The 27,499-nt window shown below is 38.7% G+C and overlaps 1 protein-coding gene across 2 annotated transcripts; it reads left to right on the forward strand.

Annotated features, from left to right (window-relative positions):
* Positions 1 to 467: 467 nt before the first annotated feature.
* vill (villin-like) lies at positions 468 to 27,353 on the forward strand. 2 transcript variants are annotated; one of them, XM_088321945.1, is made up of 20 exons: positions 468 to 561; positions 8,814 to 8,903; positions 8,988 to 9,062; positions 11,092 to 11,282; positions 11,364 to 11,472; positions 11,562 to 11,672; positions 12,525 to 12,730; positions 12,822 to 12,900; positions 12,975 to 13,073; positions 14,658 to 14,811; positions 15,058 to 15,158; positions 17,649 to 17,786; positions 20,382 to 20,540; positions 21,474 to 21,653; positions 22,590 to 22,735; positions 25,148 to 25,292; positions 25,358 to 25,546; positions 25,616 to 25,684; positions 26,902 to 27,108; positions 27,186 to 27,353. In XM_088321945.1, exons 1-20 carry the CDS (start codon positions 538 to 540, stop codon positions 27,297 to 27,299), a joined length of 2,586 nt encoding a protein of 861 aa, XP_088178071.1. In that variant the 5' UTR covers positions 468 to 537; the 3' UTR covers positions 27,300 to 27,353. The 2 variants fall into 2 exon arrangements, with proteins under 2 accessions (XP_088178071.1, XP_088178072.1); XM_088321946.1 differs by lacking the exon at positions 468 to 561 and adding an exon at positions 3,581 to 3,658.
* The last annotated feature ends 146 nt before the right edge of the window (positions 27,354 to 27,499 follow it).

Below are 27,499 nucleotides of genomic sequence, written 5' to 3' on the forward strand. Positions count from 1 at the left end.
TGTAATTTAAAAATATTACATGCATTTATTTTATTTTACAGTCATTTATTTTTTTATTTATTATTTTTATAACTATTGTAATTTATATTCTCAACATTTTTGTAAAGCTTGTTAGGTCAAAATATAACAATTTTTTAAAACTATTTAAAAATATATACCGGGTATTTGTATATATGTTATCTTTTTTGTTTATAACAATTTTTTGAATTCTAAATGGATGTTCTATTTTTTGGGTATATTTATTGACATTTTTAAATCATGTAAATGGGGTGTGGGGGGATTCCACCTCTCTGTTACTGATATATGTTTACCCATTGCTTATTTTATTTGATGTTTTATTATGACTTTCGTACTCTCAGCGAACGGATGTCAAGTGGTTAATGTGCAACCACAAGGAGCTTTAGGGCCCTCATGTGATGTGCGAGGTGAACCTAACTGAGCCTATTGTTTTGTTTTTCGGATCTCTGAGGATTTTTGTGCAGGTAGTTTTTTTTGTGTGCGACTCAGACATGAAATAAAGGCGGCGATATCACAACAATGGCGGACGGGACGGATACTGAGGTAAGAAATAAGCTTTGAGTAATCAGAAATCCAACATTCTTTCTAGATAATATCATTATTGTTATGGCCTGGCGAGTACCGATACCAATACTGAATATAAAGTATCGGTATCGTGCCATTCAATGGATAGCGGATTTATTCCCCCCCAAGCCCAATAACTTTTTGTCATAGTACCACATTTTAGGCTTCAAACTTAAAGCTAAAAAAATTGAAATATTTTCTAAGATTTAACATTTGAGACACATTTGTGAAAAAACCAAACACATTTTTTCAACATATACTGTGCTAACAAGTAAAAAATGGAAAGTAGGCATTTCATTTATATATATATATATATATATATATATATAATATATATATATACACACACACACACACAAAATACTTTGTAAAATCCCCCCTCTACGTTTACAGCTACAAGTCTTTTTAGGTATGACTCTAAATTTTTCCCATTTTTGCCTGTTCTTCCTCACTAAACAGCCCTTTCCTTAAGGATTGATGGTGATGGATAACCTCTGCTCTATAGGATGCAGTCTGGACTTTGACTAGGCCATTCTAACACCTTTTATAATGTTGGTTTAAACTATTCCATTGTAGATTTTGTTTTATGTTTAGGGCCGTTGTCCCGTTGGATTGTGAACCTGCGCCCTATTCTCAGGTCTCTTGCGTACTCCAACAGTTTTTCTGCCAGAATCGCCCTGTATTTGGCTCCACTCATCTTCCCACTAACTCTAACAATCTTCACAGTCCCTGCTGAATAAAAGCAAACATGGAGGGTGAGGCTGTCACCACCATGTTTGACAGTGGGGATGGTGTTTTCAAGGTGATGTGCAGTGTAACACATTGCATTCAGCTCAAAGAGTTCAATTTTAGTCTTGTCTGACCAGGGTACAGTTCCTCCTTCCACATATTATTTGTGTCAAACGGCAATCGGGCCTTTTTCATGGTAAATTTTCAAAAATGACTTTCTTCTTGCCTCTCTTCCATAAAGAGCAGATTTATTCAGAATATGACTAATGACTTATGCACAGATTGTCCCACCTCAGCTGTGTATGCCTGCATGTCATTCAATGTGATCATGGGCCTCTTGGATGCTTCACTGATTAGTTTTCTCCTTGTTTGGCCCAAAGGTTTAGACTTTGGGTCGGGACACTTTTTGACCAAAAGAGCCATAATAGCAAAATATTTATTTATTTTTTTGTTTTTTGAGAGAGGGCAGGAGCAATACCAGATGTTTTAAGACAAAATTCAACAAGCTGCCAAACCTACTCTCCAGACAAAACCTACATTATCAGCGCATTTTATTTTACTATGTGACATTATATGAGTTGATAACATTTATAAACTAATAATTATACTAAATTGGCAGCACGGCGGCGCAGTGGTTAGTAGGTGCGGCACAGTTCTGAGGTCATGAAATCTAACCTCCTGTTTGGAGTTTGCATGTTCTCCCCGTGCTTGCGAGGGTTTCCTCCGGGCACTCCGGTTTCCTCCCACATTCCAGAAACATGCATGTCAGGTTATTTGGCCGGTCCAAATTGTCCCTGGGTGTGAATGAGCGTATGTCTCTTGTGTGCCCTGTAACTGACTGGCAACCAGTTCAGGGTGTCCCCTGATCACTGCCTGAAGATAGCTGGGATGGGCTCGAGCACCTCCGCGACTCTACTGAGGATAAGCGGTGGAGATAATGGATGGATGGATGGATAATTATACTAAATATACCACTCTCAACTTGTCTCCCTGCCACAGTAACTTAACATCATTGAGGCTCATTTAGACCCTAATTTTTTTCATAAATACTGCTTTCGAAAAAAAGTAACAAGCAGAGTTCTTTGGTAAAAATGTCACAAAAAACTAAGAAAAGTTCACAGAGGTATTTGATTTCAGCGCAGTGGGTGCAATTGACAGAGGGGGCAGATCTTAGCACACCCCTACTGCTCACCCAATCAAATTGCTCTGTGTGCTTGGCTGGTGTTTTGGGGTGTTTACAGTTTGTTCTGTTGGTTTTTACCATCAAGATTCTCAACAGTGATTATACATTATTTAATGAGATTCCATATAAAGGATTGCCTAGTGACGCATAGCCAAAACGGGGTCTGTTGGTGTGACACCTTGACTGTATTGGAGTGAACCATTCAAACTCTTATCGCTGCTTCGCATATGCATGCACCAAACTCTGTACTGTGCTTGTCAGAATTGAAACGCTACAAAGGACATTGACGCTGGTAGTATTTTATCTCCGAGCCATACGTACTCATGAAAAGAACCATATCTGGCTCGTGAGCCCAGGTTCCCGACCCCTTGTTTAGAGGGATGGCCAGGTCTTGGTAGGTTTTCATTGGTTTTATGCTCTCTCCATTTTGATATTATTGCTCCCGCCGTGCTCCAAGGGATGTTTAAATGTTGCAAAATCTTCTTTTATCCCAATCCTGCTTTGAACTTTTCCACAAAATTATCCTAGACCTGCCCGGTGTGTTCTTTGGTCTCCATAATGTTGTATAACAAGCTTCATAATTCTGCCTTTTCAGATGCATTTAAACGAAAATTTAATGAGACACTGTCATTGTTAGTCATTTAGGTTGACATTGGATCGCTCCGGAGTCATTAGGGAACTTCTGGAGTCAGTGGGCTAAGCTGAGAGAACAAGGGGGCAATTATTTTGCAAAACCTACTTCTCAGTTTTCTTTGTTGTAAATATCATATGAAATGATGAAATAACTTGGTTCTACTTCATGATTGTGTCTCAGATCTTTTTGACTTTTAGAAAATATTTTCAGTTTTTTTAGCTTAAAGTTGGAAGCCTGATCTGTGGCAATATCACCAAAAGTTCTTGGAGCAATACTCCAGCTAGCACTCTAAATTACGCTATGATTGAAAGGTATTTCCTTGAAAATATCAGTATTATAAGTATCGCTACCTGTATAGGTCTGCAGAAAAGCGGTACTACAGGTGTGTGGAGGGAGTGGGCGTGGCAGTAAATACAGTCAACCCAAGCACACATACAGTATACACTCATAGTGGCCCTCACACTCCACACCTAGTACACTGATTTCTTTTTTGTATTTTTCTCAACCTAAACTGCTCCTTAGACGCCCAGGTAGGTTTTGAAATGTAGTTTTTCTATACTAATATGTGTACATAGTGAAAGAGTACTTTTGTGTTGATTTATGAGCGCAATGAGAGTTAATTGAACTGGTTTTTCCTGTCTGTGACATGAAGATTTTTCTTTTTAATTTTTGTTCAATGAGGTCACTAAACAGTCACAGCTGCTCTTTTGTTGGGTTAAAGACGAAGGTAAACACCGCTCGCTCGCTTGTTTACATTTCTGTTGTTGGAATCTCTCTATTCCACCGGGAACTGGAAGTGAGACAAACATATTGGGATAAATATTAGCAAAATTAAATCAATTATTAATACAAGCAATCCTTTCATATCAAAGTAGATAATCGGAGTAAGGGTGTGTCGACTACTTATCAGAAGTTCAAAGTGTCTCATAGATAGAAAGTCTGCACACCCTTCATGAAATGGCGGAATAGACAGTTTAATTATTTTAACACTTTTTAGGTGATGAATGTGACTGAACTTCAAAAAATGCAAAGTAAAGGAAAAAAAACTTAAATTAAAAAAGCCAGTAAAAAAAACTCACAAAACCTCAATTGTTTTTAACCATAAGGATAGGAGTTAACGCTTGTTGAATGGTTTAACTTTTTTTTTTCTATAATAGTTTTGCAAAATAATGCTTTATTTCTATTATTTATTTTTATATATTTTCTTTTTTTGTATATATGTTATTAAATTTAAAAAAAGTGTTTGTATTATGTATTTGTATACATTTTTATTTTTGTATATATTTTATAATTTTTTTATATTTATATAAAAAATTCCATCACTATTTTCTTACAAAATGACATTTTCATTCTGCCATTTTATATTCTTATATTTTATATGTTATATTTCAAATCATAATCATATCCTTTTCTTTTAAAATAATGTTTGTTCTGTATTTTTATACATTCATTCATTCATTCATTATCTGCACCACTTATCCAGAGTAGGGTCGCAGGGGTGCTGGAGGCCATCCCAGCTGTCTCCGGGCAGTGAGCAGGGGGCACCCTAAACTAGTTGCCAGCCTGTTGCAGGGATATTTTTATACATTTTATACAATGTTTATATAATAATCCATCGTTTTATTTTCTTAGCTATTTACACAAAATTATATTTTTAATTCAGTATTTTTATTGTATCATATTTTATATAAAAATCCATCCTTTTATCTTCTTAAATATTTCTACAATCCCGTTTTTATTCAAAATTTATGGATTATATCCTCATATTTTATTTATATTGCATTATATATATTTTACACAAAAATATCATTTTTGTTAAATATTTTTACAAGATTATGTCTACGTATGCATACATGTTTTATTATATATTATCCATTATTTATCATAATTTATAATAATACATCCTCAAATATTTTCAAAACATGATATTTTTATGCTGTGTATTTATATCATGCAGGGTGTTTACAAAATGTGAATCTTTTGAATATTAATAATTAATGATTATTATAAATATGTCTATTTCCTTGTATTAACTCACAGCAGATAATTTGTATATAAAAAGAAAAAGGAAAAAATCTGGTGGAGGCTGTTACCCAAGATATGCTTCATTGTTTTGGCAGGAGCTGGATTACAGACGATGTCTCAGGTGGTGCGCATATTGAATGAACATTTGTGAAATCGTTCACATAATCCACTTTCTTTTGAATTTCTCATTGGAAAAATACAACTAGTGATCTTTAACATGAATAGTTTTTCTATTTCATTTGCCTTGATAATGTACATTCTGTGATATGTACAACTCATAATATATCACATTTTTTAGAACAACCCTGTATTATCAGGGGTTAGCACGTCCATTCCATAGTTCGGGGAGTTTAAACCTAACTACCGCCCTCCTTGTGCAGAGTTTAAACATTTTCTCCCGTGTCTGCGTGGGTTTCCCCCGGGCAAATATGTTCGTCCTACATTCCAAAGACATGGCAGGTTGATTGGCGGGTCTAAATTTTCCTTAGGTATGAGTGAGCGGATGCAGATAAAGCTGGATCCAGATGCTAATTTAATCTGGAGTTCCTAAATTTCAGACTATGTGTAAAAAAAGGACCGTGTGTCAAGGTAATTTAAATCAAAAGTTATGATGTCATGAAACAAATACAAACCAGGTGCCCTCTCTCGCTGCTAGAGGGCAGTGTTGAGTTTGTGTAGCGCAATGAGTTGGCTCAGGTGTAAAACTATTCCCTCAACTGGGCACAGGCCGTCATTTGGTCTTGTCAGGCCCTTGTAGCTCGCTCTTGTTGCACATAAGAATCCCATTTTGTTGTTGTAAGAGAGTAAGGAGGAGATGGATGGAAAAAGAAAACATTCACAAATAATATAAAATACTGTAAACGGTGTGATCATTTTTAAATGGGTTAACAAATGAATGTTATAATGATGTAAGATATTATCATTTGTTTGTATGATTGATATAAAAAGCGTCCAAAGATATTTTGGGGACGGGTCTCTTTTAAGCTTTTTCAAGGTTCAACCTCTCATCCCTTTTTCTTCTCAGGTGATCTCTTAGTTTTTTGATCTGATGTTTATTGCAAAATGTTTGAAAAGAAAAAAATTATTGACAAATACTAAAAACAGTGAATACATTCTTTGCTAAACATGAAAATCGTATTTCGCCATAGTTTTTGAACAATGTGTTGTGGTTCGAAAAGTGCCCCTGTTATCTGTAATTATAATATGTAGTGTAGGTTACCAATGCAGGCTGAATGATAATACAGAAATACAAAGATAAAAAAATTGGAGTTAACATTCATTTACTGATTCGGCCCGCCTCAGAACAGACAGTCTAAATCCGGCCCTAGAGCTAAAATGAGTTTCACATCCCTGGGATAAGCGGTGCCGAAAATGGATGGATGTATATATGATATATTATTATTTAATATATTTCTATATATTTCTACAAGCATAATGGCCCGGTGTTGTTGGGCATTCATTTTACTTGGGCAAGGTTGTTTTCTGACTGTGGTTTGTTGAAAAAGCGTCAGAAAACCACTAAGGAGCGCCAAAGAGCCGAAAGCAGTTTGAGAGCCGCTTGTACCTGAAAGCAGATGTTTATCAGTTTTTTTGGTGTTTATGAAGGGTGCCTGGACACAAGCTAGCTAAAGACACTCGCAGAAGCCTAAAGTACAACTGAGTAAATTTTCACGAAAATCAGTCCAACCGTTTCGGAGCATACAAACACATACAAACATTTTTTCTGCACTATTAGGCACATCGATTATAAGGCGCGCCACCCCCAAAATAGTCTTTTGTCATGTTTTCCATACATATGTCGCACCCAACTATAAGGCACTACAGTAGGATCGTCAACAAGACAACCAGATAGCTCAGTCAAACTTTATTAAGGCCTTTTCATTCCGTTGGACTGTTGAGAAGCAAATACGAGGTCACCAGTCCCTAAAATACACCATGCCAATGTCATTGGAAAGCTTAAAGTCTTGGAATTCAAAGATATATTGATCATTTCAAAATATACTCATCACAGAAACATCACAATTGGTCTGAAACAAGATACACAAAAAATCTAAAGCCGGTGTAGCTCACCAAAGACGTCGTCTTGCAGCCTTCACGTTAGATCACAGGTGTCAAACAGGCAGCCCGCGGGCCAGATCAGGCCCACCAATGGTTTAAATCTGGCCCGCAAGACAAAATTGAGAGAAGCGCAAGAGGAAAATGAGCTGTAGTTTTCAATATTTCCACCGGATTTCACCAAAGCCAGTTAACAATTGCAAAACAATTGTGGTAGTATTTCTCCATGTCTCTTTGACTCACTTCTTTTTTAATTTATTCCTCCCTCTTTTTCTTTCTCCTGTTCACTCTCTCTTTCTCTCTCTTTTTCTCTTTTCTCTATTTCTCTCTTACTCTCTACCTCTTTCTTTTTCTCTGTCTTGCTCTTTATTATTTTATCTCTCTAATTTACACTTTAATTCTCATTCTTTCTATTTTTCCCTTTCTTTCTCACCCTCTTTCTTTTCCTTTTTTGACCTCTCTCGCTTTCTCTCTCTCTCACCTCACTTTGTCTCTTTTTCTCCTGCTGACTCTTTTTTTCCTGTCGTTTCACTTCTCTAGTCCTTTTTATCTTTCTCTTTTTTCACTTTCACTTTTTCTCTCTGTAATAATTTAACCCTTCTTCTCCATTCATATCTCTATTCTGCTCTCTCTTTTTCTCTCACTCTTACTCTGACTCCTTTGTTCTCCCTATCTGTTTATCGCTGTCTCTTTCCCTCCCTCTCTTTCTCTGTCCTTTTCTCTCTCTCTCTTTCTATTAAACTTACTAGTCCGGCCCCCGTGTGATTTTTTTATAGCATTTGTGGCCCCCAGCTAAAACGAGTTTGACACCCCTTATACATTTGATGATAATACGCATCCTCGGACTCCTTATATCCGTTAGTGTAGTGAATCCAACTGTGTAAAATATTTATGTTCTCCAAAACACGGGATAATGCCGACAAATAAAAAAATTGGTTGAAAATCATCTGTCCAACGATGGATGTTGCTTGTGGCTAGCTGTCTGTTTAGCCCCATATTTTTTTAATCTAGGCCGTACACCAACCTAACTTGTGATTCACATTTGTTTCGGCCAATTGCAGGCTTTGCCTTACCCCGATTCAGCCTATACAAGCCTGTGAATGGTAAAAAGGACCCGCCTTTTTACCTCCAAATAACCTTAGCCAATAGTGACCGATTCAAATGATGATTGACACAATGATAAGAAAATGAAACGATTGTGTATATATATCCCAGCATGCACCGCACATTACTTCTTCTATGGGGGAAATTGAGTCGGCGGCTGCTTATTGTAGTTGCGAGACCTGTTGCGACTCAATTTTGATCCATATATAAGGCGCACCGTATTATAAGGTGCATGGTCTGTTTTTGAAAAAAATGAAGGCTTATAGGTAAACCTTATGGTACAGAAAACACTATAACACATATTATCCACATACAAATCTTGATTCATAAAGTAGATTAGATTTAGATGGATATTTATCTATTTTCTTCTTTTTTTATGATCCTTTTTTAATTAAACTATTGTAGTAACAATCTTGATAAAATTCCAACTTCATTATCGTGATATATAATAGTATTAATTGTACAAGAAGGCAACAACTTATATCCGTTTGCTCGCCTCAGTCCACAGTCCACGTTATGATGAACGAGGCCAATAAAGATGCGTTCAGGAGTGTCAACAGAAAAGCCGGCCTGCAGATATGGACCATCAACGTGAGTCATCTCCTAAAGCAAACAATCATTTATGTCTTTATGTGGACTTTAGCGTTGGCATTGTATCTTTTTTTTTTCCTGCAGAAGATGCAGATGGAGCCTGTGCCGCCCCGAAGCTACGGCAACTTCTTTGAAGGCGATTGTTACATTGTTCTTCATGTGAGTATGCTGGACGTACATCCTTATGAAAAAAGACAAACATTTTAATTGCATTTCCTGACCACTAAGGGTGTGCAAAAAGATCCAAAGATAGTTGGTGCTCCACCCTAGGGGTTAAAAACAAACAAAACTATTTCAATCTTACATTTACTTGGATCAAAAACCTCACTCACCATCCCTAAATAGCTTGTGCACCTCTTCTTATTCATAAGCACCGAGTTGGTGCACGCCTTTGAAAAAGTAAAAAGAAAAAAAACTATTTTACTCTCCCTGAACATGATGGTGTACCTCTTAGAAATGTATAAAGAAATACACTCACACAAATCCAACATTTAAAGCAAAAACCTGATTCATCATTCCCCAAAATGAGGGTGCAGCCCTCCTCGTACACACAAGCCAAATAGAAATTACATCTAAAAAAGAATCCCTGAAAGCCATCATATATCAACGTAATGTTTTATAAAAACAATGGGGGAAAAAAACACCGAGTAATTGCATCTCTTATTTTTTTGTAAAGGATAACATCAAATATTACTTTTACATACAACAACTTATTTAACATCCAAAAAGATGGCGCTCCCCTCCTCAAAAGGAAAAACATTGCATTTTAGTGACATTTCCTGACCAGTGCAAAACCTTCAGAAAAGGACATCAAAAATTGCAATCTTTGGTACACCCCCTTTAAAGTTAAAAAGAAAAAAAACATTTTATATAACATTTTATATTCAAAACTTCTTAAAACAACCTCACATTTGTACCAAGTTGGCACACCCTTTAAAAATTAAAAATGAAAAAAGATTTGAAATCCTGAATTTCGATCCTTAACCTTTTTCACCCTTCCTAGGCGTGGCGCACCACCTCCCAAACTTAAACACCAAGTTGGTGCACCTGCTAAAAATGTAAAAGGAAAAACACTTTAAATATATTTCAACCCAGAACCTCTGTTACCAGAACTAGACTTGGACATGGCATTCCAGGGTAACACATGTTATATAAAGACTTCGAAGAGTAAAAAGATAAAACTATCAGGTTGAATAGGAAAAGAAAAAAAATAATAATTACAACAAAGTGCTTAGAAAAACTGGCATAGGTTGTAATACTAATACTACTAATACTACTTATACTGCTAATACTACAAATACTACTACTAATAATAACACTATTAATTCTAAAACTAATATTACTACCAATACTAATAATACTACTAATACTAATACTAACACTAATGCAATGAACAGTAGTGTATTGTACAGATACATCTAAATAAAATGTTCTTTTCACAGTTTCTTGCAAAGGTATAATTATTTTCTCAAAAAACAGCTAAAAAGGTCCTACAAGCATTGTATTTTTACTTTTTGGGGGCGCATGCTAAATCTTTACTTGTGGCTCCCCTGAGAGAAACTGAGATTTTGTAAAAAGCATTTCTGTTACTTGTGTGCACCCTAAAAACTTTCCACCGCATCTCAAAGCATGCTGGTGCAGCCCCATTTTCTGAAACCCTTTTTCAGAAAAAAATGTTACTAACCGCGTGTGCGGCACAGTTCTAAGGCCTTGGGAACCTCCTGTGTGGGTTCAAATCCAGCTACCGGACTTCCTGTGCGGAGTTTGTATGTTCTCCCCGTGCTTGCGTGGGTTTCTTCCGGGCACTCCGGTTTCCTCCCACTTTCCAAAGACCGGCATTTCAGGTAGATTGGCCGGTCCAAATTGTCCCTAGGTGTGAATGAGCGAGCAAATTGTCTGTCCCTGTGTTCCCTGTGATTGGCTGGCAACCAGTTCAGGGTGTCCCCTGCACACTGCCCGATGATTGCTGGGATGGGCTCCAGCACCCCCGCGACCCTACTGAGACCCTAATGAGATGAGATGTTACTAACATTGAACTAAAAATATTTTTCCATGTAAGTAAAGTGATGCAACTCCTTGCCAATACCTCCTCCTAAAAGAACAGTTGTCAAATTTTAAGTAACAGTGCGTGAGAAAAATAATCATCCAGCACACCAATAGTTGTGAATTTTGAATTTTTCCACCTCAGATGAGTCAGAACTTGAGCGCAGCCGACATCCACTACTGGATCGGGAAAACGTCATCGCAGGACGAGCAGGGGGCTGCTGCTGCTTACATCACCCAGTTGGACGAACACCTTGGGGGTGCGCCGGTGCAACACCGGGAGGTGCAGGGCTACGAATCGCCACGCTTCAGGAGCTACTTCAAAAACGGGGTCATGTGAGTACTACCAAGCCAAAGGCCGCAAATTAGGTGTTTGGTTTTATGGTGCACCTTTTTTCTCCTTTTATTACATCGCAGCTACAAAAAAGGGGGTGTGTCTTCCGGTTTCGACCACGTGGATACTAACACCTACGACGTCCTGCGGCTGCTGCATGTCAAAGGGCGCAAGCATGTCTCGGCGACGGAGGTGCGCCAAAAAAGAAACAATTGACTGGATTGTATACAAAACGATGTATAATTGATTTATTATAATGAATAAATTGTTTGTGTGAGCAGGTAGATGCTTCATGGAGCAGTTTCAACACAGGCGACATTTTCCTTCTGGACACGGGCAAAGTCATCGTGCAGTGGAATGGAGAAAAGAGCAACAGGAGAGAGAAGCTCAAGGTGAACCTTTTTAATCGTTTGAATCATTTGAACATATAAGTATTTTTGGTTTTACAAAGAGAATCCATTTGTTTTAATGTGTCCAAGGCCATAGCCCCGCAAACACATAATGCGCACTGCGTCGGGCATCAAGTGCCAAGGGGGCACCAAGAGAAATCAGGGTCATGAAAAAAAAGTGCAAAGTGTTAAAAGAGTTAATAATATGCGCTACTATGGTTAAACAATACAAAAGCAGCATGAGCCAAATTTCCAGAGAAAAGGGGTGAAGCTGCTTTGTGCCCCAGACTATCTCCAGTCTCATGGTGCCCCCCTACCCTCCTAGTGGTATGTTCGATTATGCCTCATTCTCAATTTGGTAAGAACATGTCCTTGTAACGGCAACAAAAGTCTGAAACGGAGAAAAAAAGAAGAAGAAACGAGATTAAGGTCATGCGTAGCCGGTAGTCAATATTAGAATAAAAAAAGCTCATTATTATACCGTATTTCCACACCCATTTTCCGCACTGTTTTAAAGGGCGCACTCTCCATCCATTATCCACACCGCTTATCCTCTGTAGGGTCGCGAGGGTGGTGAAGCCCATCCCAGCCATCCTCGGGCAGCGTGCAGGGGACACCCTTAACTGGTTACCAGCCAGTCACGGGCACTCAGGGACAGACAATTCGCTCGCTCATTCACACCTAGGGACAATTTGGACCGGCCAATTAATCTGACATGCATATTTTTGGAATGTGGGAGGAAACCGGAGTGCCCGTAGGAAAGCCACGCAATGATGGGGAGAACATGCAAACTCCATCTCAATCAATCAGATAATCAGTATATAAATGTTTTAATCGTTGTTTTACCCCCGACAGGCCACGCTGCTGGCCCGGGACATTCGCGACCGTGAACGAGGCGGCCGCGCTCAAATCGGTGTGGTAGAGGGTGCCGATGAGGCCGACACGCCCGAGTTAATGAAGAACATGACGGCCGTTCTGGGCCAAAGGAAAGGACCCCTCAAGGATGCCATACCCGACGACGACCCCCGTCAAACACCCGGTGCCGCCGTCAGGCTCTACCAGTAACAATTTTTTTCTGAATGTCAACTTTTTTTTACCTCCTAAACATATCCGCAATCCAATCACAATTTTTCTCTTTGCATTTCTCTTCAGCGTTTATGATGTCAGCGGGAATCTGGTGGTCCAAGAGGTGGCCACACAGCCCTTGAGCCAAGACCTCCTCAAGTCTTCTGTAAATACTTAGAACTGGAACATGATCATTTCAGTTGGTTTTACTAGTTGATTGGTTTAAATGTATCTTTTCAGGACTGCTACATCTTGGACAATTGCGGCACGGGCGTGATGGTGTGGAAAGGGAAAATGGCCTCGCAGGAAGAGAGACGGGGCGCTCTCAACCGGGCGGTGGTAAGCCCCAATCTAACCATCCATTGAAATTATATTTTTTACTCACCATGAAAAAAGTATTTGCCCACTTCCTGATTTCTATGGTTTTTCCTTGTCTATTACACAGAAAGGTTTCAGTTCATCAAATCAAAAAAATCAAACCCGATCTGGCCCTATGTGAAAAAGTAATTCTCCTGGAACTAATAGCAAGTTGTGCCACCTATGGCAGTGATAACAAAAATCAAACGTATGTAATGAGTCTTTAACAATGCTGTGGAGGAATTTTGGCAACTTTTTTTTTTTTTTTGCGAAATTGTTTCAAATCTGCTGTATTGGAGATTTTACAAGCAACAACTGCCCTTTTAAGGTCACACCACAGCATCTCAATGGATTTAAATCCAGACTTTGACTCGGCCACTCCAGAACTTTCATTTTGATTTTTGAGACATTCAGAGGTGGACTTGCTAGTGTGTTCGGATGGTTGTCCTGCTGCCTGATCCAAGAGCGCTTACGTTTGAGGGCACAAACTGATGGCTGCATGTTCTCCTTCAGGATCCTCTGGTAAACACCAGAATTCATTATTCCATCAACCACTGGAAATTTTTCGGGTCCTGAGGTGGCAAAGCAACCCCAGACCATCACATTACCATCACCCTGCTTTACTGTTGGCATCATGTTCTTTTTGTCAAATGCGGTGCCATTTTTATGCCAGATGTAATGGGCTACACACCTCCTAAAATGTTTGATTTTTGACTTGTCAGTCCAAAGAATATTTTTCCAAAAGTCTTGAGGATAATCAATATTCTTTTTGGCAAATTTGAGAAGACTCTGTTCTTTTGTGACAGCAGTCTAAACTCTCCATGGATGCCTTTTTTTACTGATATCTCTCTTTTTGTGTGGTCATGAACACTGACCTTAACTTTAACTGAGCCCAGAGAGGCCTGCAGTTTCTTGGATGTTTTTAGAGGTTCTTTTGTAACCTTCTGCATGAGCTGTCGTCAGACTCTTGAAATAATCTTAGTTGATCAACCACTCCTGGAATGGTTTGCTCCGATTGTGGACAATGGCTTAGACAGTGGTTTGCTGGAGCCCTACAGCCTTGAAAATGGCTTTTTGACCTTTTCCAAGCTGATAGATTTTAATCACATTTTTCTACTTTCTTCTGGAATTTCTGTGGATCATGGCATGTCCATTGTGTTTTTGAGATTTCGTAGCCTACTTGACTTTGTCTAACAGATCCAATTTAATAGATTCCTTGATTCAACTCATTTAGTAACAAATAATTTTGGGCGTGACCTATGGAATTGAACTCAGCTTTCCCAAAACTGTGGTTGGTCGAAATTACTTTGTGATTTAACAAGGGGGGCAATTACTTTTTCATATAGGGGCAGATAGGACTAGATAGTTTTGTGCTTAACAAATGTAATTAACATTTCAAAACTGCATATTGTATTTTATTGGGTTGTCTCTGTGTGGTATCAAAATTGGTTTGATGATCTGAAACCGTTATGAGTGATAAATATGCAAAAATATAGAATTCAGGACGAAGACGAATGCTTTTTTTACAGTACTGTATTTATATTTTGTTGCGGTTGTGATTTTTAGGGTTACATAAAGGCCAAGAATTACCCAGCGAGTACCAGCGTGGAGGTGATGAGTGAAGGCGGTGAGTCGGCCATGTTCAAGCATTTGTTCAAGGGATGGACGGACAAAAATCAAACGCAAGGCTTGGGCACCACACACAACATAGGAAAAATAGGTAAGCCCAAAACAGAAAAGAAAAAAGTACTATTCTTTTTTTAATACATTTTTGCATGTTTTCATATTCCCCCCCAATTGTTAAATTGTCTTCCTATAGAAACATGAGGAAAACAATCTTCAAAAAGGGCAATAACTTTTTCTTGAGGAAAAATATGAGACTATTTTACTATATTTCCCCCCTCCTTTTTACCCTTTGTTGAGCTACACCAGAAAATTCTTTACAATTTTTGTCTTGTCTCCTCAGCCAAGGTCGATCAGGTCAAATTTGACGTGATGGAGCTTCACGCGAGACCCGAACTGGCAGCTCAGCAGCGTATGGTGGACGACGGGTCTGGTGACGTCAAGGTGGATTATTATACACCTTTATTTCTTTCTTTTAAGTATTCTATTACTTGTTTATCCTGGAGCATTGTAATCAATGACTACTCTATTTTACAGGGTGTTCCAAAATGGTTGACACTATTCTAAATGGCAATAGCTCAAAAACGACTTCATGGATCCTGATGAAACTAAATATACTTTATTCAACATAAATATCATAAGTTTGATTGGTAAATTAACAAAGAAAAGTAGAAATATTTGCTGGTTCTATGAAAAACAGCCGATCATCCTGTGGGATTTTTTTCTAGCTTTAATTTTGAATATCGCTAGGATTGAATCGAATTATTTTTTACTGCTATCAATAAACAAATTTGCCTCGAGGTGTTGCTGGGGCTCCACCATAAATCTTTTTTTCTCTGAAGGATGCTAAAATTTCTTACACTGCTAAAAATTAAATTACGTTATTACTTTAAGTTCTTTGAGTTCTGATGTGAATTGTTAATCCCAAGAAAATGGATTCAATGAACCAGGCCGATGGAAATAGCACACACAATTTATTAACACAGAGAATAAATGATGGGGAAGAAAATGGGAGGGGAAGGCGCCAGAGATTATGGAAGTTTTCGACCAATGAAAGTTACCAGCACAAAAAGAAAGTTTCCCGCTATAATGCTGGTCGATTTGGGGAAATTCCCTTGTACAGAAAAAAAACGCTCATTCCTCGAACCGACAAACATGGTGTTAAATCTGAAACCGTTCTCTTACTTGTTGTTGCGGAGAGACTTAGTCTTGTGCTCTGATTGGTCGCAATGTATGGCCCACGTGCTGAACTCAAGGCCGCAGTGCAGGTGCGCTATGAGTCAGTCAGTCAGCCAGCCAGGCAGGTAGCACAAAAGAAGGTGAGCTATCGATCAGCTCCTCTATGTATTGGACCTGGTACGCTTGACCAGATCATGCCTCTTTGGGCGAGAGCTCGGATATCTGAGACCACCAGGATTGGATGACGGTGTTTGAAGTTGCTGAACTTGTCAGAAAGCCAAAGAAGTGAGAATCGACATAATTACGTACGGTGAGAACATTATTTAATCAATACATAGCTTTGGACTTTTTAATTACATTCAAAACTTAATGTTTTCAGATTTCATTATGGTAAATGGTGAATTGGTACGTTCGGTAACTGTCCAAAAAAGGACGCCGTCGGTCCATCCATTCCAAAGCGAGCCACCCAAAACAAAAAAAAGTTACAAATCGAGACACCCAAAACAAAAAAAGTTAAAGTCCTTTTTCTGTTGGGCTTATTTACGCTACAATCTAAATCGCCTTCTTCGAGTTTCTCTCGCATTTCAAAATAAAACATCTTTACGTTCTCACTCATCACCTTCCCTCAAGGCCTGAACGAGCTGCCACTTGTAAGGGTTGAATCACAATTGTTACCTAAGAATCCGCCAAACTGTTATTTGTGGAATTTGGGTTTCCCCAGTTACTCTTCTGACACTCTTCAAAGACTACGCAGGCAGGCTTCCGAACCTTCTCCATTCTCTCTGCTGATTTTGATGGTCGTTTTGCTGTTTTTTATAAGGAACCTTTGTCTTGACATCTTTGGTGCCAAGTCTCATTTGTTTTGTTTTTGGGGCCTTCTTTGAAAATTTTGCGAAAAATGCACGCTGCACTGTTTTCCGTGATGCAAAATGTGTTTTCTTTTAAGTGAAAGGCTATTCTTAATCTGAAAGGGTAGAAATTCAAAAATTACACATTCAAATTTGAAACATGCTGTGAAAATTTGAGATAATTCCAACAAGAATTGCCAAAATTGGCCTAGGAAATGGGGTTGAACTATTTGGAACACCTTGTTTTATTTTGTTCTTTTTTCTTTTTTTTCTTCTTTTTTAATTTTGTCTTTGATTTTAAATTTGGTTTGTTTCTTTTTGGTCTGATTTGTTTTCGTTTGGTCTGTGGTGGTTTGGTCTAATTGATATTTAGGTTTGCTTTGCTTTGCTTTGCTATGCTTTGGTTTGGTTTGTTTTGGTCAGTCTTTATGTGTTTTGGTTTGGTGTGTTTTTTTGTGTGTTTTAGTGTGTTATGGTCTTTTATGTGTATGTTTTGGTCTTTTTTGCTTTGGTCTGGTTTAGTTGTGTTTTATTGTATTTTCGTTTGTTTGGCATGTTTTGTTTTTTGGTTTGGTTTGGATTTTTTGTTTTGGTTTGGTCTGTGTTAATTTGGTCTAATTGAGATTGTTTACTGTTTTGTTTTGGTTAGGTTTGTTATGGTCTCTTTTTGTGTGTTTTGATTTGGTTTGGTCTGGTCTAGTGTTTTTTGTGTTTTGGCATGTTTTGTTTTTTGGTATTTTTAGGTTTGGTCTGCATTTTTTTAATCTGTTTTTGTGCGTTTTTGTGTGTATCTGTTGTTTTGGTCTGTTTTGTTTTTGTCTGTTTCATTTTGATTTGTTTTCTTCTATTCCGTTCAATCAAGAATGATCCCTAAAAGACGTAGAAATGAATAGCCTTTTATATTCAGGTGTGGCGCATCGAGAACCTGGAGCTGGCCGAGGTCAACCCAAGGACGTACGGGCAGTTCTATGGTGGTGACTGCTATGTGGTGCTGTACACGTACCGTGTTTCCACCCGGGAGCAGCACATCGTCTACATGTGGCAGGTTGGTCATTCGGAAATTATCTAATCTGTCCAAACCCTCGCTAGCCCAGGTAAAAACACTACAATTTCATATATATATATTAAACATTAGCAACAAATTAGTATATGAAAAGAGCTGCTCATATGTATTATATATGTAAATGATATCAACATTAAACAATAAACACACATTTGAACAAATAATGAAGTTGTATTATATCTTTGGTGTGACGTGACTTAAGCTGGTCCAATGGAGTTAGTAGGTAGATGCAGAGGGAGGAGATGGCGCATTCAAATTCAAAGGGATTTTATAAGTTCGACTTGTAGGTGTGTAGCCCTTTGTGTGCCTTATTTCTATTTTCTGATAGTTATACATTTTTATTACATTTTTATTGTTCTCTTTAGCATCACTGCAATTCTTAGAACACATAGCTAACAAATACAGAACCAAAAATACAAAAATGTATTTCACTACCTCTTTAATCCTTTACAGAGCACATGAGATTTAAACGGAGAGAAACAATGGTCATTTTGGGAGGAAGCTCAGACAATTGCATGTCAGCATTTTCATATAGCCATGACACAAGCCAATATGACGTCGACTAATAGCAGGCAGGCATCTTAGAGGTATAACTCGTGGTCATACACACAAACAGCCTAAAGATTTTGTGTTTTTTTTTAGGGGGGCACTCAAAATATTTTTGTTTGTTTGTGGCTTTTCATCTAGTCATGGCACATTAACAAATAATTAACAAGTTATAATTATAATTAACAAAATCTAACAATAAACTATTTGCACAAAAACAACTCAACAATGCAATAATATAAGACTTAAACAGGGAGTAGGGAGGAGGCCGAAGCAGCTTTTAAGAGCCTACCCCGTTCCATTTTTTTTCCTTGCAGGGAAGACGAATTCAAAATCAAAACAAGAAAACTGAAAACAAAGGAAAATTAGAAAACAAAGAAATGACATTTCAAATTTATAATATCATCACTAGTGACTCCTTTGACGTGTAATAACCAAAGGTATAATAGTCTTTTGCAGTATTATAATTTATTTTTAATGTGGTGTTAGGAGGTATGCCAGACCCTACCATAACCTCTCCTTCAAGGGCAGGATACCAGATGGCCCCTAAAACAAAACACATTTTTGGTTTACGGAGGCTGCAGCAATTTGAAAAAGATGACTCTAGGTCCATCCTCATCGCCGCTGTGTTAGCAAACCAGGGCGCGGACGAGGCGCTATCTCCTCGCCGCCAGGACAGTAACCTCTGCACGGCTGAGGAACCTTCCTCTCGCTGCAAGGCCAGGAAACCAGGGCTCAGCCGAGGGCGCTTTTTCCTCGCCGCCAGATTTTTAGGATGGAATTCATGAACGTGCTGTTACGGAGGCCAAGCCGATGAGAGACAAGTGTTTCTAGTCACAGCAAAAATCGTTCCACAAATTAATACCTATTTGGGTGGCACAATGGTTTTTCAGTGTTGTGTGAGAATATTGGACCTTGAAGTAATGGATCGTCCTGAGATAATCTGTGTCAGCTTCAGAGAAAAATCCGTTTTATATTTGCTGGTAGTTGGTGTTTACTTACTTTGTATACTAATAATAGGGATTTAAGTTTCAAATTTGAACATGTTGGATTTTCTAAAGGTTTTTTTTGGTATGTACAATACACCAAACGTCATGTACAATCCTAATAGACGCTAAAAAAGCTATTCTATTTTGCTCTTGTATGTATTTCCCTAAATCTTCATACTGTTAGGAATTTAAATATTACAAATCTACCGTTTACCAAATTGTTCGAATTAGTCATCTGACTCTATTAACCAAACACCACCTAACAATGTGCGCTTGTTTCTTAATGGGAAAAGATGGACAAGAATAGCCGACATTTTCACACGGGGGTAAATTTAATTTCTTAAAGTATTTAACTAAGTGAACTCCATCAAATAAGCCGAATTAGTGTCGCTGGAGTCTCTGTCAAGCCTTCTCTCTCGATCTTCCCTCGATCTTCTTCTTTCTTCCTCTGCCCACGTTTTTTTCCTCAAGCTGGTGTGCCGGCTCCTCCCATGGGCGTGCCAGGAAAACCCCCACGTGGGGTCCACTCCCTCGCCTCAATGTCTGAAAAATTCATTACAGCAGAGCGCTTATCAAAACAATGCCTGACGTCCTTCGTCAGAGTCTGTTATCAAATTTCCCCAGCCAAAACATTCCGAATTTGGAACAGCGTGACCTGAAGCTCACTCAGTGAAAATCTTCATTGTACTTGATAAATGTAGCTTGTATAAAATCCTTTATAGAAAAATGTATAAAATCCTTAAATACAATAACTTGAATAATGCAAAATTAATAAACTGTGCATCATAGAAAGGGTTCTTTTGTTCAAACTTTTATCCGCATCTTCTCATAACTGCAACATTTTTTGCTAATTCGGATTGTATACTATTTGTAGGTATATTTTATTTTGTTTTATGCTATCTGTTTGGGAAAGTGTTGTAATAAGGGGGCCATAAAAATGTACCTCACATTGTAATGTATCAACATCGTCGGGAGGAGTTCGGTGTTTCACTGTATTTTTTAATCTATTTTGATTTTGCTCTTGGTTTTTGTGTCCCGATAGGGGCGTCACGCCACCAAAGACGAGGTGACGGCTTGCGCCTACCAGGGAGTCCACGTAGATGTCCAGTACAATGGAGCTCCCGTGCAAGTCCGTGTGGTCATGGGAAAGGAGCCTCGCCATTTCCTAGCCATTTTCAAAGGCCGGCTTATCATCTTTGAGGTGAGCCTCTTTGCTAAGAATTATGGGAACCAAATTATCCAAATGGTGCCATATATATAATCCATGGCTACTTTTTTTCACTTGCATAAACATTAAAGGTGGGGTGCGTTGTTTGAGGTGTCCTTAAACGTTTTTGGTTTCACTACACCAGGGGTCGGGAACCTTTTTGAACCAAAGAGCCGCAGTAGCTAAATATTTGGATTTATTTATTTATTTATTTTTGCTGTTTTTTTGCAAGAACCTCACCATATATTTTAAGACAACTGCCTAACATGATCCCAAGATAATTTGTTTTTATTTTATTTCACTGCTTGACGTTAGATGATTGGAAATCTATGAAATAATAATAATAAAGCCAGAGCCTGTCTACCATATTAACAATTACACCACTTAAACCCTTCTCCCTCCCGCAGTATGGTTACAAGACAAAGTCTAATCAGAGTTTTTTTCAAAAAATGTCGCAAAAATGTTAATGAAAAGTTTACAGCTTTATTTGCTCTCAGCAAAGTTGGCTGGCATTTTTATGGTGTTTACAGATCGTTCTGTGGCTTTTCATCATAAAGTGTCTAACAGTGAACATACATTGTTCAATGAGCTTCTATGTAAATGATTATTTACTGATGTACAGCCAAAACCGGGCCTGTTGGTGTGGCATCTTGCTTGTAAACTGGAGTTGTAACTGTGCTCTATATATACTGGACCGAACTGTTTTCCAGAACAGCGTTGCTTCAGCTTTGCACGTACTAATATTGGCCATGAACAAAACAGAATTCTAAAAACGCAGAGCTAAATTGCAGCTGTTTGTACTCATAAAAAGTGCAAAATCTGGCTCGGGAGCCATAAGTTACCGACCCATGCACTACAACATACAGTAAGCTCTAGTGGTCAAATAATACACACTTTCCCTTTAAGCAACTAGCTGTTTCTTCCTAGGGTGGTACTGGTCGCCCCGGTGTGGAAAACCCAGTGAGCGAAGCCCGACTCTTTCATGTCCGAGGCACCAACGAGCTCAACACCAAAGCCACAGAAGTCCAAGCCAGAGCGGCCTCCCTCAACACCAATGATGTCTTTTTGCTCAAGACCAACCACGCCTGCTTCCTGTGGTACGGCAAGGTAGGCGTTCCTTTCTACTGGGCCTTCGTGGCGTCTAATTTCAGGGTTGAGAGGATTATTTTAAGAATGTAATCTGATACAGCTACTAGTTACCTGTTGATAAATGTAATCAATAACACAATCCAAAAACAGTGGTACCTCGACATACGAATTTAATTCATTCTGGGAGTAGCTTCGTAACCTGAAAACGTTGTAAGTTGAAACTCATTTTGAATGAAAAGGCGCTCATCCGTTTTAAGCCCCGTATGTTTAGCATATTTCTTTTAATAGATCATAGAAGAGCATCAGAACATGAAACAAGTACGCAATAAAATTAGATTTCCGCACAATAAACATGAAACGAGAGGCACATGATGTAAAAAATAAAAAAAAAACAATAAAGGAAATGATAAAAATATTCGTTTACCTATTTGCCTCGCATTTATTGAAAAACTGATCCGATGACGTCTGCTTTTGCCGGCTTTTAGCAATCCGTCGGAAATGCGCGAGGTAGACAAGTAATAGCCCAACTTGTAAAAACTTTTTTCGGTTGATTCCTTTGAACAAATTCAGAGACTTCATGGAGTTTTGCTAAAATGTCTTTAATTTGGGCTTATTGACTGACGACTGCTTTCTCCTCCCCACTATCTTGCCGGAACCCCTGCTTCTCGTCACCTCTGAACTCAACTGTTATGTTGACACAAAGAGCATGCTAGGAGCATGCATGCGCACTGGGTTGCCAGGCAGATTTGAAGCGATAGCCAGTTTGTTTATTTTTGGGAAACTATGGGAGTAGCGAATGGCAGCGCGTACTGTACTGTAATTTTGACTTAGTATCCTGAACCTTTTTTGTTATGTAACTTAAAAAAAACATCTAAGTGTAATCCGTTTCATTCTAATTCTGTTGCATGAATTCCCTTAATCCCCAACCCTGATTTTGAGTCTTTCCGTCCCCAGGGTTGCAACGGCGATGAAAGGATGATGGGCAAAGCCATTTCTGACGTGCTCTCCAAGCAGGACAAGCAGGTGGTGATGGAGGGCCATGAGCCGGCAGAATTCTGGGTGGCCCTCGGGGGAAAAGCCCCGTATTCCAGTGACAAAAGGTGAACATAGAAGGTGTATTGTGATAAATAGAAGCAGAGAAAAATGACATACATTTTCAATGTTCACTCAGGGGTTACCGTATTTATTGGTGTATTGCGTGCATTTTTTTAACTTATAAAAAAAACAAAGAGGTTTTACCATTTATGTTGAGTCAAAAAATAGCGCCGACCACAATTACAAAAGATTGGCTGTAACGGGCGGTGAAAGCGCCAAATCTAAACCATCGGACTGCGTGTGATATACATGATTTATGAAAGGGCATTTGGTTTTATCTCACTATAACACTATTTTTAATCACGGTACCAGAGACAAATGTTAGAGAATGGAGAAGACAGAAAGTAATCCTAAAAGATATAAGTAAACGCAGAGAAGCACGACAAGTGTAACAACTCTTTGGTGTATCTTATGAAGAATTGGACGTTGAAAGACATTAAATAGATACATTGAAAATTGTATGTTGGTATTGTGTTTATAGTTTACATTGTCAATAAATGTTTTAAACATGGCCGTATGTATACATTAAGGTTTGTCAAATATAAAACTTATAATAAAGAAAACAATGTATTGTCATTGCATGGAATTAACGTTCGTCTCTTGTACTGTAATGCCTTGTCATATGTCAACTATATCATTGGTGGTCCAATGGTTGGGATTCAGGTTCAATTTCTGTTGCATCCAAACGCAAGGTTTGAGCTGAGAAAAAGTGAAACAAAATATACCAGTTTTAATCAAAAATTAGGGGTACGCATTATACTCGAGTGCATGTTATGCACAAATAAATACGGTGAGTCACTCTTGCAAATAATGATCCTATAATAAAAAAGTAAATTATAATTCAATTTCACTTTATTTTATGTTAGTTTTTTATTTGGTTTTATTTTATTGAATTAATTTATTCACTTTTGTTTTATTTTTTAGTAAAATTTTTGTTTATTTTATGCCATTTTTCTTGTATTTTTATTTATTTATATTTTATTTTATAACTATATTTAATTTAGCTGCAAATATCTCTGAGTGCAGTAGAAAAAAAGAGTTACTGATAAAAATAAACTCATAGACCATGAGTAATGGACTCTGAGACAATAGACGTAATAAATAATTGTAAAAATAAACCGTCTAATGATTGTTTGTGATTGTTTTGACATCAATATGGTAATGATTAAGCAGATTATACATAACATTGTGAAACCATTATTAATTAATGCTTCAATGCATTTTTTTGTATTTTCTTTTCTTTTGCTTCTTTACTTCAGTTTAATTTATTTAATTTTTTTATTTTTTATTTTAAAGTTTGGTCTCATTTTTTAATTTTGTTTTATTTTATTTGTATGTTTGATTGTGTTCTATTCTTTTACATCACTTATTCTTTATTTAATTTAAATGTTAGGTATATTTTATTTCAATTTTAATCTTTTTTTTTCCGTTTTATTTTGTTATTGTCAAGGTTAAAACTCGAGATTGAATTACAAATTAAGAAACTCTTTCATGTAAAGAAAGAAACACACGCTGAGTCGGAGATAGGGTTGCGTAGCTCTTTCATTGGAGGCGCATCCCACCTGAGCTGTCCCTTAGATCTGCTTCCAAGATCGGCTCAGAGAGGAATCACACACATCCAATAACTTCTTTTCCATTTATTCAAAACACAGGCGTAAAACAATACAACTGGGGCGGCAGTAGCTCAGGAGGTAGAGCGATCGTTTTAGGATTAAGGGATCCCAGTTCGAATCCCGGCTTGTCCGTGTTACATGCCGAAGTGTCCTTGGGTAAGACACTGAACCCCCAATACCCCCAATAAGCAGGTTAGCGCCTTACATGGCTGCACAGATCACGGCCGCTATTGGGAAATGTGAAGCACAATGTGAAGCGCTTTGGGAAGTCATTGACTTGAAAAGCTCTATATAAATGCAGATCATTTCATTTCATTTCAACTGATTGGCTTAAACAAGATCACATGATTACATGAAACGATATAATGCTGTTCGCTAGGTGTCACACTATCATAATAAATGAGAAACGAAAGTTATAGTAATCGGCCAGCTGCCCAACTGACCTTGGAAGATAAAAATTACCCCTCCTGTTGAGAGAGGAGCTAATTGATGAACGAAAGCTTAAACGAAGATGCATTGTATTTCTTAGGAAGCATAGATAGGGAGGTGAGACAGCCAGGAGCCATCTCTGAATCCCTCCTTTTGATTAGAGACCACGAAGCGTCATCTCTGTGTCTGAAGGGGAAAATTAACTACCTAAGCTGATACAAATACACCTGGATATAATCTTTGGCTTTATTAAGGTACTTTGGAGGATAAAATCATACAAAGACACATTCAAACTTTAATCAAACTATATTTTTCTCGCAGTTATAAATATTTTTTGTATGTTTTATATAGTTACATGTTTTATTCTATTTGTAGTCTCCAAAGAGAGGAGGCTCTCCACAGCCCCCGACTATTCGAATGCTCCAATCAGACGGGCCGATTTCGGATGACGGAGATCTTCGACTTTGCCCAAAGCGACCTTGACGAAGAGGACGTGATGCTGCTGGATACCTGGGAGGAGGTGAGCATGCCTACCATGCCTCGTTCCGAAGACCTCATCATTTGCATCGAAATGCGTTCCCTCAGATCTTCCTGTGGGTGGGCAACTTGGCCAACCGGTATGAGACCGAAGAGTCTTGGACCTGCGCCCGCGAGTACCTGCGAACGCACCCAGCGGGCCGAGACCTGGACACGCCTATCGTGTCTGTCAAACAAGGACGCGAGCCCCCCACCTTCACCGGATGGTTTCATGCCTGGGACCCCCACAAGTGGAGTGTGAGGAGATGAGATAAAGAAGATAATGTAGTTGATGAAAATGAAAAACATTTTGGATCTCGTCCACAGGCCGGGAAATCCTATGAAGAGATCAAGAAGGAGCTAAACAGGGACGCGTCCTTTGCACAGATGAATTTTGTGAGTGATTCATTAGCTAGTCAAACCACTAGGCCTTGTTTAATCCAGAACAGCAAAGACAACATACACTCATCCTTGATTCACAGACATAGGAGAGGCAGCGTCATGCACATCCACGCTCTGCTCAAATTGATGGTCTCCTGTCATTATATTGACGTTTAAAGTGCATTCACATGATCTTTACACATCATATAGTCCCTTTAGTAAGGAATTTGCCAAGCACATTTTGAATTCAGTTTGACCAAGCAATTAGAAGAGCTTATTTCTCTCTCTCTGTCTCTTCTGTCTGTCTCTTCTGTCTGTCTCTTCTGTCTGTCTCTTCTGTCTGTCTGTCTCTTTCTCTCTCTTTGTGTCACTTTCTTTCTCGCTCTTTGTGTCACTCTCTCTTTCTCTCTATGTCTTCAACTCTCTGTCTCTCTGTATATTTAGGTATACATAATAATAATAATAATAATAATTTCCTTGTATTGTCATTCTGTGTAACAATGTACACAGAACGAAATGTCGATTGCACCTGACCCGATGCAGCCGCAGCCAAGAGAGGGCGCCGCCGACCACTTTTTAAGTCTTAGGAATGACTCGGCCGGGGCGCGAACCCGAACCTCCCAGTCTCAAAGCGGGCGCCTTACCATCTAGGCTACTGAGCTGGTATATAGCTGCAGATGAATTGTTGAAAAATACTGTAATCCCTCATTAATCACAATTGATGGGAACAGAAACCCCAGCAATATACAAACATTTCATGGATCCCAAACCCCCACACACCCATTTGCCTGCCCCCGTTCACAACAATAGTCAACCAAGGATAATGGATCGCAGCTGCACGGGTGCTGTTCATATTAAGGAGAAAGAACAGAAAAAAAGAGCCATCACAAATGTCACAAAATTGTTCTCACAACCCCCCTTTAGCAATAATCAACTAGGGTTGATAGATTGTGGCCAAGACAGTCCAGTTCATTCTATGCGAGGCTTTAGCGGCCTGAATCGAAGATAAAATGTGCTCTGCTGGCCCCTTCTCTTAACAATAATCAACTGGGGATAACGGATTTTTGCTGCAACTGTGACTTTTTTTCAACACGCAAAGCATTGTGGCCATGAAGTACGAAGTGTGAGGTAGCGATAGATGACTCAATTATCAACTATTAAGTAAAAAAACGTTATTTTCTAGAATTATGCATACAATATTAATTGTAAATAATGTCTTTTGGGCCTTACAGGACCTCAATCAAACAACTTTGGATTCAGCCCCAGGGGGTCCCATGAGCCCGCCTAAATTCTACAAGAGCCACCTCGGCGAGGTGTCCCCTCCCCCGACTGCTTCCCAGCCGTCCTCCTTTGGCACCGGGAAGCACGTGGCCCCCGAGCTCCTCGTCAACAAGCCCGCTTCTGAGCTTCCCCCGGGCGTGGACCCCTGCCGCAAAGAGGTCAGAAGTCGAAAAAAAACCCACATCATATCAAAATTTCAAAACAATATATTAAAACTCAGTTTGTGGGATCTCAGGACTTCCTTTCGGATTCAGACTTTGAGGAGCTCCTCGGCGTGGGCCGCTTAGAATTTCAGCGCCTGGCCGGGTGGAGGCAGAAGGAGCTGAAGAAGAAGGCTGGACTTTTTTAACACCAGAATTTCTTTTTAGAATATTCAAATATACTCATGAATTTGCAAAACCCATATCTATTGTATTAGATTGATGTCAAACATACAGCCTATGGGCTAGACCTTGCCTGTTGGATGATTAAATGCAGTGTCCTGAAATTCCTTCCTACACATCGAGACGTCCTACCAATGCCCAATGCGCATGCATGCACTACACTGAT

This window comes from Urocampus carinirostris, chromosome 18, assembly GCF_059441175.1.
Source record: "Urocampus carinirostris isolate Australia breed hairy pipefish chromosome 18, RoL_Ucar_1.0, whole genome shotgun sequence".
Taxonomy (NCBI): Eukaryota; Metazoa; Chordata; class Actinopteri; order Syngnathiformes; family Syngnathidae; genus Urocampus; species Urocampus carinirostris.